This window comes from Juglans regia, chromosome 13, assembly GCF_001411555.2.
Source record: "Juglans regia cultivar Chandler chromosome 13, Walnut 2.0, whole genome shotgun sequence".
Taxonomy (NCBI): domain Eukaryota; kingdom Viridiplantae; phylum Streptophyta; class Magnoliopsida; order Fagales; family Juglandaceae; genus Juglans; species Juglans regia.
The window spans coordinates 37,653,294-37,664,891 of NC_049913.1; the positions used below are offsets into that span (position 1 = coordinate 37,653,294).

Here is an 11,598-nt window from a genome sequence, read left to right on the forward strand (position 1 = left end):
ATTTGATAATTAAGAGTATCATTGCAAGAAACTTGACATACCCATTTGCCCCTCTGTCATCTGTTGGTATTCGAGAAATTGTGAAGAATTGCGATATTGCAGAGTTGATGAAGGGTTTGCAACCCATGGAGGTAAATATTATTTTATTAGTAATGAATTAAAATATTTATACAAACATTCATTCTAAAAATTGATTATGATTTAATGTAGAAACTAAAATTCTGGATGGAGGCGAAGATAAATGTGATTGACTTGGATCAAGTATTTTATTATATGTCATGTGTTGGCTGTAATAAAGGAACTGGATATAAGTATAATGAAAGTTTCGTTTGTATATATTGCAAAAGTCAAGGGGTCTGCAAACCACGGTATGTATCTTACAATTTAAATTTACAATCGATATCTAATTTAATTTTGAATTTCGCAATATTTAAATTTAAAATAATATATTCAATGCATTTAAAGTACTAGAGCATATGTTGAACTGGATGATAATACTAGAAATATAGCTACTATTATGTTTGGTGAAGTAACAGAAGAGGCATTTGGTTGTTCAGCAGTTGAGCTGATGGAACATTCTGGAGAGGTATCTTTTAAAATTTTTTATTCAAAAGTTGAGTTTGGTTATAATGAGTTAATTAAAAACGAAATTGGGTTTTAATTAATTATGTAAAACTATTCAATTTTTGTTTTTTGTAGGAAGATCAACCATATATAAAAAGCGTTGTGGATAAATTATCAACAAAAACTTAGAAGATTCAAGTTTATGCAGATCCAGATAAATTAAAAGTGAAAAAATATAAGCATTATAATGTTATCTCTATTGAGGCAATGCAAGATAAGAAAAATGCTGGAATGTCATTCTAGAATCACAATTATCTCAAATAACTTCATAAGATTATAGACGAGATTTATTTATAAGATCATGTTATAACTTCAATTAATGCTTTTCTTTAGCTTGTGATGTTAATTTATATGACATAAACATTATTTCGTTAAATAATCATTTTACAATGTATGCATACATTGCACCACAAATAACCATTTTACAAATAACCATTTTATAAAACTAGGCAAACTAGGCAAATATGAAAAACACTGCTATGTACTTTTTGGTTTGACCGCTTTGTGAATTTTTTTTTTTTTTGTTTACTTAATGATGAAAGAAGTGATTTTAAATGTATTGACGTATTTTTTTATTTTTTAAAACTATTTAAATATATTAAAAAAAATGAATAAAAAAATAAAATAAAAAATATTTTTATCGCCAGAGTAGCACCGCTCTCTAGAGAGGGGGGGGGGGGGGGTTGAGGCACTAAGAGCCTGATAAAGTGATGCTATATATTTTTTTATTTTTTAAATAGAAAATCTAGATTCGAACCTCAAGGCATATTCATGCATGCATCGAGAAATATTTCTAAAGTCAAGAATTCTTATACAATGAACATGTTTTGCAGGTACAAACCTGGTGGTGATCTTGGCGTTCTACTCACCCTGCATGTTTTGCAGTTTATTGATAGAGCTATTCCTAGAAAAAAATGAACACGAAATGTTCGGGCATTTTTGTATTTGCGTACGCTGTTTGTTGTTACTGCAGCTATATATGCTTGCGATTCACGTTAATTAACGCGCGCTGTTCAGATCAGAGGGTTTTAATTTAGCCCATGCAGCTTAATGGTTATGACTTATCTGAGTTAACTCGTGAGGGCAGCCACTCGTACAGGGAATCGACATACATCAATATGCATGCATGCTACTTAATTATATATAAGAACTGCTCCTAGATCTGTTTTTTTTTTTTTTTTTTTCCTTAATGTAGTTTGTAGAAAATAATGTATGCTTTTGTTTTTGGACAAAAGGGACCTCGTATTGTTGTTATGGTTCTTGCTTTGGTACTCTTTATATATTTAATGAATTTTCAAAAATTAAATTTCTTTATATATTTAGCCTTTGTTTGGATTGAAAATTTACCTAAACTCATTTCATTTTATTATTATAGTTTTTTCAAATTCTCACACAAAATATAATGAACAATTTAATTTTTTTTAAATCTCAAATTAATAATATTCTAATAATATTTTATTTTATTATTTACAAATAATCTCAACTCATCTTTAAATCTAAATGGAGCCAATTATGAGTTATAGGCTTTTTTAGTAGAGTTTTGCTATCACCATTCTCACATTTTATACACCATGTTTATTTTTATTTTTTTAATTTTTTGTTTTATTATTTTTAAATTAATTGAATTTTTTATTTATTATTTATATACTGATAAAAAAATTAAAAAATTATGTATAGTGTGAGCGGAATGGTAAGTAGAACGTTTTTTTTCAGTATCAATGTTGCTCGACTTTTACGCATGATGATGAAAAAATATATTTATAAATTTCATTTTTTTTACACAATGCACAGTACTTGACTCGAAAACTTTTAACTTGATCTATATTAAAAAAATATATTAACATTTTAATTTTTTTTTTTAAGTTGAATAATTATAGGGTATTACTCTATTACTATTTATCTATTATTTTTTTGTATTTAATTTTTTTTAATTTTTTATTTTACTTAATGATTAAAGAAGTGAGTATTAGTAAAGTTATATATTTTTTTTAATAATCAAAGATGTTAAAAAAATAATTCAAACAAAATAATAAAAAGATAAAAAAAACTTAAAATACACTTAAGTAATAAATGAATAATAATGGAATAGTAAAGTCTATCACTAAAGTTTAAAGTTATATTGTTGTTTTTGTTATTATTATTATTATTATTATTATTATTATTATTATTATTATTTCTAAATATAGTTTCTTATTCCCGCGCATATCAACGTATCCTACAACGCCACTTGTCAATTATTTCACCGCCAAAACTGAAAGCAAGAAACGCCCTGATATCTGACTCAATATAATAGAACTCCAATGGCAATGGCAATGCCAATCTACTCTCATTTCCATTAATGGCTTCCCGAGTACACCTCCTCCTCTCTCTAATTCTCTTCTCCCTCTTCTCTCTCTCCTCTCCGCTCTCCTCTGAGACCATCTTCGATGCCGTCAAGATCCTTGCCGACTCCGGCTACGTCTCCATGTCCCTAACTCTTGAGGCCATCTCCAAAAGTACTCTCCTCACGAACTCTACCTCTCTCACCATCTTCGCTCCCTCCGACCCCGCCTTCATTCACTCCGGCCAGCCATCTCTCTCCCTCCTCCAATACCACTTCTCTCCTCTCCTTTCGCCCCTCCAAACTCTCAGATCGCTTCCCAATGCAGCCAAGATCCCGACATTGTTTGTGGGTCACTCGCTCACTGTCACCACGTCCCCTACTGATGATGGAATTTCGTTAAACAACATCAAGATTACCCGGTCTCCCATATTTAATCAGGGGTTCTTGGTTATCTTCGGAGTCGACGAGTTCTTTCACCCGGATTTTGAGGTTTCGGTGCCGGTAAAAAGCCCAGAGCCCAATCTTGGATGTGGGTTCCCAACGGCAAATGATACAACCAGTTTTTCAGGGACTAGTTCGTTTGGCAAAGTGAGTGGGCTCTTGGGGTGCAGTGGGTACTCTGTAATGTCTGAGTTTCTTAATGGTTTCTGCTTTTTCTGGCTAAGTGATATCTTGATGGCTTCTTGAGTATGGAATTTCCTCAGTGCGGGATCGATGTTTGATTACAATTCTGTTCCCTTGCTCTGTTTAAGTGATGTCATTTGCTCTAACAAGTTAAACCCTTTGAATGAGTTGAAACTCGGTATCTGGCACTGTGAGAGGTACTTCTGATTTGATGGTTACTTTCTGTGCTTGTTCAGAATTGCCTTCTTAATTTGTTCTGTTCTTTCTTGTTAAACGAAAGAACTTTTATTGATGACGAGATTGAGACGATAAAGAAGGAAAGTTAAGGACTTGTTATCATCAAGATTCAAGATTTGCTATAATTATACTGTTCAACTTGGAGAAGCATTCAAAGACAGGCATTTATACTCGAATTGTTGAAGTTTCGAAACCAGAATTAGCATTTCAGGCTGATCTGCAACGCTAGCTTGTGGGGCTGCATGCACTCTACATCTTGCTACTATTGACTTGTGCTTTATAAAGAAATCATGGGATGTATTTGTAGACATGCAAGCTCTACATTTAAAGCAGTATAATTGTAGATATCTTTGAAGCTGTGATACCAGATATAATATAACCTTCAGTTTTTCTCCATCATTGTTTTTGGCCTCATATTTCTCAAACTTAACCAAGCAAACCATGGGAAGTAATGTGCATTATGAGGAGTCGAACTGCATGCTGTGAAATCGACATGAACAAAAAAGTGGTTTTAATTCTATCTTTGTTGATGGAAATTGGTGCGTTAGTTTATTCTTACATAGCAAGCTCTCTATTCTACTACTGTGCGGTTACCTTTCAGCAATCAGTTTTAGTTATTTTATCTACAAGGTAAGTGGGTTTACCCTGGAACTCCAAAACATTCTCACAATCTCGCTACCGTTAGCAGAGGACAAAACCACGATCGACTCCAAATGCCAATCCCACCCTATTGACACCCACAAAACCTCCTTCCTCGACCAAATGCTGCATCCCTCAAATATATATATAGAAGGAAATGCATCACAGAAAACATCATCTATTTGGCAATGCCACACATGACTGTTCATCACCATGCCGTGCAGAGATGCTCATCAAACGCTTGTAGCCAAAGTTTCCACCCAGGGGCTCCCGAGACGGCTACCAGCTAGCTGTCTCGGAGCAGCATTATAGATTATTGTTTTTCTAGTTTCATGAAATTAGACGTTTGTCGATTAAAATTTGGCGTTTTTAACTAATGCAAGATAGGGCGAAGGATGTATGCATGGGCAAAAGGTGGAAGGAAAATGTAGCACCATCATCCAAAATTATATCAAGCAATATGCTGCATATTTAATTGAACTTCTACATAGCCTTCCAGGCCACGCAGACCAGCACTATGTTTTCTATTTTTGGGTTGGAACAAGACATTAGATTTTTACACACCAGCTGCATAAGGATCGAGCTATTTACTTTGGCTATAGATGTAACAAAATACACTCAAATTATCCCTCAACTCAAAATGGAGCTTCGCCCCACCTTGGTTTTTACCCCCAATAGGGGTACAATAAAACTCAAAATATGTGTCTAACATGTTACTTCTTTTCTGTGTTAAGACTACACTTCACTTGATGGATTTGATACTGGTGCCCCATGATTCCTGTTATAACTAAAACAGTTCTTGTAAGTCCTGCTTCCTTTTATTTGTAAGGATAGCTTGACAAACACTTCCTCCCTTTGGGGGCGGTTTGCATAGAGTATCCAAAGAACAAGGCAGAGCAAGACTCCAACCGATATCATGCCCAACCCGGCATTCACTATCTTGATATAATGTCCCAGCGGAGGGCAGTAGCTTATGGTAATTATTCTGAAAGTGTCCCTGACAAAATTACAATCCTGGAGGTTAAGTAAAGGTGGCGTGTAGTGCTCGAGTGCATAGCTCTCGTTAACTGCAGCCACCAACTGTGTGTAGATGTTTGGCGTTACCCTCCCAGCAGTGGTGCACAGACCATATGCCGATACTTCACAAGTATAGCTCTTCCATACCTGAAAAAGTAAATGTGGAGTTTAATTAAATCTAATTCCATGAAAGAGAGAATGAATTACTTTCCATTAACAATTATTTAAAAATTGTAAAAAATAACGAGGCCAACTTCCACATTTACGTTGTCCCTTCTTACATCAGCTAATGTTCTACTGGGATTTCATATATGGGAAGCCGGAATGCCGCATTAAGTTATTTTTAGTGTTACGAGATCACCCACCCTTCAATTATACTATTTTACCACGTCGAGTTCTTTCCTTTTTTCCAAGTAATCAAGTAATTTCCAGATAGGTCTTAAAGAAATGCAAATTCCCATAAGAGAAAAGTTACCAAATAATTAGAATTGATAAAACATACCGCAGAAGCATTTGCCACAGACACCTCCTGAGGCCCACACATGCGATCTTGCAGCTGAGAGTCATATGGATAACATAGTGGTGGCATCAGAGGACCAGACTGATTGTAATAATAAGAATTGTCCTGGGAGGGATTTGTGTCTGCATATGTATAGATAAATTCATTGACAACATTTACAATTTGATTGATAACTTTTTTACTCTGCGCAAGTGTTTGGTTTGTTGTTCTTTGGTCAACACATGGAAGGATGTTGCTAAGAGCCGTTTCTGCATGTGGAAATTCTACCCACTCCTCCATGGCCATACAGGTGTCAGAAACTGTACTGAAATGCCAAAAGTAATAATATACTATTGTCAGTAATGCCAAAGATCCTGGGGATAGGAGACTGTAACATATACAGAAGATCCAAAGACTGCATAACTTTCTGAACATCACTCATCTTTCACATATGAACAAGCAAACAAAAAGAGGGGGGAGAACACCTAGTAGGTAGTGTCCAAATGAAATCCAAATCTTACTTGTTGAGGACTACAAAAACTCCACAAAGCACAAATGTAATCGCAATGAGCAACCAACCACTTATTATGAATCTGCAACATTAAGTAAGTAGCGTCAAATACAAATGTAAAGAACATCCAACATATTGAATTAGGAATATCACTGGATGTGGCAAATGTCCACCAAATTGCAAACACAACTTACATATGGATTGCATGTTTGTGCCCAAGGATAGACAGGACTGCCAAAATAAACATCAGTAAGTTACAAAGAGGGAAGAGCCTATTAGAGGAAAAATAATAGATAAAATATATCATTGATTTCGATTTTTCAGCAATACATACTAAGACCAATCAGAGCCAGGAGAAACATTACAGCTGCCACAGTTATTAAAGCAGAACGCCTGCAACAAAGAACTCAAAATTAGCTAATTAACATCAGGATTTCCAAAAAAAAAAAAGATATAGATGGTACCAAGAAAGGCTAGCATATACTTTTTGTTTTTTTTTTTATATAGAAGTAAGGCTAGCATATACTTACACAGCATTGAAGACTTTCTTTATTTTGACAGAATTTGTACTTGTCTTCTCTGTCAGTGTATCTGCTGCAGTATTGAGATCCACATTCAATTTGTCAATATCATCCATGACATCAGAAGGAAGGAACACCTGGGCCACACTAATATTTTTTGCTAGTGATAGATATTCTGTGACATTTCTTAGGGTCTTCACAGTGTAGTCTGACTGGTTTACAACATAGTTCAAAGTTCGCAAAACTTCACCATGAAATTCATCCTGCCCAACAGAAAGAAGGATGCATCCAATCCTGTATGATAAAAGGGCCAGATGGCATTAGCAAGAGTTACAAAAGAAATGAATTTGTCAAACTTGTGATCCTGCCAGACAGAAACGGACATAAATATGTTCTTATATGCAAGTTTGAAATAGACTCTAGTTCTGTCAATAATTTCATATGAGTGACATACAAGGAAGGCAGAAAAAGCCCAGTTTTAGTAGACAATGTAAAGAAATAACTTTGATAAAGTATCAGCAAGAAAATGGGATAATGCAAAAGAAAAAACAAGTAAAACCTCCAATCACAAATAATAACAATAGTTGAAAATGTTTGAAGTTCAGAATATTACGCTGCAGCACAGGTGAATGCTATAAGCAGAATAAGACAAATTCTTTGTGAGTGGTGCGATTCTTTTCCTTTTATGTTTATCCTCCAACCACAGCAATGATGAACCACAAGACACAAGCCGAAAGAAATAAACCATAGGACAGCAAGAACGAAAGCAGGAGCACCGGTGAACCCAACAGACTGCAGATGGAATGGTTAAAGTACTGATAAGTACAAGTTAAGATATCAATGAAACTACAAGAATAATGATGATGAGGATAATAATTGAATTTATAGTTATAATCTCAACTCAGTACACAAGCATGCAGAAAATACAAACTGAAAATAGAAGAGGTGCCACTGAAGGAAAAGATACAATAAAACAACTAAAATAATAATTAAACAGCATAATCTAACACTAACCCTGAAGGTAATCTGTATAGAGATTCACATAAATCAGGCTCTATCAACCTGGATTTGACATGCTTGTACTCAACAAACTCGCAATATCCTGAGCCTACTGCATATCCAACCATGAATACTGCAGAAACACCAAGACACCAAGATAATTGTTTTTCCATCGTCATAGATACAACTTCTAACTCGCACAATCTATGGGACTTGAACCCAAGACCTCATCCACCCCACCTTATATGGGGTGAAAGTACCATTTGACCCCAAAGGCCATTGGCATTCCTTAAGAGATTTTGTCGATCTGCTTAATTCTTTGACTGGGATTGATAGTTCATACACCAGCGGCGGAATTCTTGGGTAAGATATGCACATTTATAACTTTATTTTGACAACTGAAATATGTTGAGTACATCTCCCAAATTCGAGCAGTTCACCATGGTAACACTACATAATAGAAATAAATAGATCGCCACAGGAGTTCATAAAATCTGCTCGATGCCATTATATTCATTTCAGACTTATAAACAACAATCGAGTTAAGCTTCCAACAATTTTGATTCAAGGAATGTGCTAGTCTGTGTCAGAAGAATACTATAAAAAAATGGCCACAATTGAAACAGATGTATTCCTCTTCAAATCCTGAAGAATCTCAAACTTTCATCAAAGCTTTTCCTTTCTCTTCGAAACCATTCAGCATAAAAAACATAGTTTTCAGTATAACAGTTCCACAAACTTCTCCAAATAATCAAGTAGATATTGATTTTACATGCACCCAACCAAACAGTTACGAAGCCTGCCGCTTAGCCAAAACAAAATCACCGAGCCTGCTGGGCAAAATTAAACAAATCGATCATACAACTACTGTGGTGTAGTAAGGAAAGCTAGACTTACAGCCCAGTAATGGCGATTGGCAATGTCCCAGCCACCTCGGTAGCGCCGAAACCCACGAAGAATGTCCAGCCTATTCGTCCGGTTTGCCGCCAAAGTAAGCGTGCTCTGAGTGGCATCATCGCTAGCAGGCCCTGGAGCTTGTGCAGCCTCCGATATTCCATTCTTCCATGGCCCCAAATTCTCTTGTCCTACATTCACAACTAAACTATTCAACCGTAAAAAGAGAAAAAAGAAACGTTTCTTCGTATTAAAGCGTATAAAGCAGCAGCACCGCCAGAAATTAATGGCTAAACGGCAAATTTTAAGACTTCATGAGTATTAAAAAGAACGTCTGAACGTCTCATTTAGTTGCTGAGAAAATAAGGGAAAACATTAAAAAAAAAAAAACTTATGATTTATTGGATCCCAGAAGAAGTTAAAAATAATTAAGTGATAGCAATATCTGAAATCTCCTTTTCGTTCCGTTTTCCTCAGTTTTCACAGCAACCAAACAAGAAACAAAACGACACTTAAGATCAAACCCAATACGCCGATCAGGGAAGAAAAACCAAAAAACGAGAAGAACTACTTCAGCCTAAACGGATGTCAATTGTAGGGAGTTGAGAGGGCGGACCTATAATGGACTTGAGAGAATCCGAATGGAGTCCATTGCGAGGCAGAGCTGAAATCGAGCTCAGAGAGGCCAACAACAAGAAGGAAAAAAGCCCAGGAACCAAGATTACCTTCATTGCAATAGCAAATCCCCCTCTCTCCTCTTTGTCTCTCACTCACTGCAGCCACCGCCTCAGACGAACAGAGCCCATTCCCAAGATCGTCCAGACATTTCACGAAGCTTCAGACCCCATCTTCTTTTTAATATTATAATTCATTGATGGGAAGGAAATGGAAGACTTATGGGACAAAGATATGGAGCTAAAAAGAAAGAGCGAGAAAAGTGAGACAGAGAGAAAAGAGAGTCACATGGCAGTGGGGGGGACTCGGTGAGGGTGATTAGGGAGAGCAGACGAAAAGGGCGGGTGTGATTTATTTAATGAAGTGCGGTTTCAGCTAATCAGATACTTTCTTTATTCGTTTCACTGTGAATGAACCAGAAATTAAGTAAAGCAGAGTCAATGCAGAACACGTTTTGATTATTAATACGAGTTTCCGTTAACAAGTGAATGGGAACAGAAAGAAAGAAAGTATCTTTGCGAGGAAAGATGGGCAAGTTGTTAAGTGGAGATAATCCCATTTACTTTTTTTAAGCACATAAAGTCTTTCTGACATGAAAAGAATCTACCGTCTTCAGTAAACAGTATTTTGAGATTTGTCATATTTGAGGGACAGCTTTTCTTTCAAAAACAAAAGGTGTCCAGACTCCAGACTCCAGACTCCAGAGTATATACACCGTCGAAACATCTGACATGCATGTAGGAATAAGAATGAATTTCACTTTGAGGTTACTCCTGCGTTAGTGTATCAAATTAGGTTAAAAGAATGCAAAATCTGTACACTTTAAAGATTTGCAAGTCTCGATCATACAAATTCTTTTTACTTGAATCTTATATATATATATATATATTTATATATATTTAAATAAAGTGCAAATGACTTGCATAATTAATGACTTGATAAATCATTTATTTAAAATAAACGCATGCATATTGCTTTCTTTGTCAAGGAAAAGTCCGTGCCTTTAGGGTCAAATTTCAGAAAGAACAGAGAATTTGTTCTTAATTGTTTCTTATGATAAGCAAGCAGCCCGAGTGCAGGTGACATGTTAGGGGCCGGGTTCGCTAATCTGCAAAATATGACAAAAAGAAGAAGGGTCTGCCTCTTTATTCCTAATTTGGTGACCTAATTAGGTATAATATAACATCAAAAACTCTACTTGCACCGGGGTTGGGGAAACTCCTTATATACGTCCATCCATGTGTAAAAAAGAAACGGAGTGTTTCATTCAAATTCGGCTAGTTGAAACTCAACACTCACTTTCTTCTCATCTTCTTTTCTTCTTCTTCTCAACTGAAACCCAACACTCTCTTTCGTATACCTACGGAATAGATTTGTCTTCGGGAGCGAGCTTCCCCACAGACAACCATGAAGACGAAACATGAAGACATGTTCTTCTCATCTACTGGTTCGCATCTTCTTCTCATCTTTTTCGTCTTCACTATTTTCCAAACAAGTCATGCCCGTTGGTAGTGTTTTTTCGCATGCCCTAAACCGAATCGAAATCTCCCATTTGTAGTGTTTCTTGAACCTATGAATACAGCCACCAGCTTCACAAGGTTTGGGCAGTGGTGGTGGAGGCGTGGGGTACAATCTATTTTTAGACCCTTCTGCAGGGTTTCCTTTCTTGAATTTACCGCTTAATATGCCATCGAATGTTCAGTTACCAATTAATGGGTGGGCGAGGAACTCATCCAGTCGTTATCTGTTTTGAGTCAAAGGAGTTTTGGGTGTTTGCATAATGAGATCTTTCGGCCTTGATATGGGAATTTAAGAGCTTTTTTGGAGATTTTTTTGCATTGGATGAGAGAGACTTTTGGTTAAAGGTTAGGAAATTCATGGACCGACATCATCGTGGTTTTTTGCATTGGATAACGATTCTAGCTATTTTTCTTTTGGGATGGGTTTGATTTTTGAGACCGATTTTGGCGCTGGCTGGAATGGGTTTGATTTGCTTCTAAAATCGATTTTGGTTTTTTTTTTTTTAAATAATATT

The 11,598-nt window shown here is 35.9% G+C and overlaps 2 protein-coding genes across 3 annotated transcripts; one reads left to right on the plus strand and one right to left on the minus strand.

Annotated features, from left to right (window-relative positions):
• The first annotated feature begins 2,952 nt into the window (after positions 1-2,952).
• Positions 2,953-4,198, plus strand: LOC109008085 (putative fasciclin-like arabinogalactan protein 20). Its single transcript, XM_018988059.2, has one exon. It carries the CDS (start codon positions 2,963-2,965, stop codon positions 3,632-3,634), a length of 672 nt encoding a protein of 223 aa, XP_018843604.1. The 5' UTR covers positions 2,953-2,962; the 3' UTR covers positions 3,635-4,198.
• Positions 4,199-5,054: 856 nt separating this feature from the next.
• Positions 5,055-9,931, minus strand: LOC109008072. 2 transcript variants are annotated; one of them, XM_018988036.2, is made up of 9 exons: positions 9,505-9,931; positions 8,892-9,079; positions 7,609-7,787; positions 7,005-7,289; positions 6,809-6,867; positions 6,669-6,705; positions 6,485-6,556; positions 5,967-6,288; positions 5,055-5,611 (listed from the first exon to the last, which is right to left on the minus strand). In XM_018988036.2, exons 1-9 carry the CDS (start codon positions 9,617-9,619, stop codon positions 5,183-5,185), a joined length of 1,686 nt encoding a protein of 561 aa, XP_018843581.1. In that variant the 5' UTR covers positions 9,620-9,931; the 3' UTR covers positions 5,055-5,182. The 2 variants fall into 2 exon arrangements, with proteins under 2 accessions (XP_018843581.1, XP_018843573.1); XM_018988028.2 differs by having other exon boundaries at positions 8,892-9,091; positions 9,505-9,893.
• Positions 9,932-11,598: the final 1,667 nt, after the last annotated feature.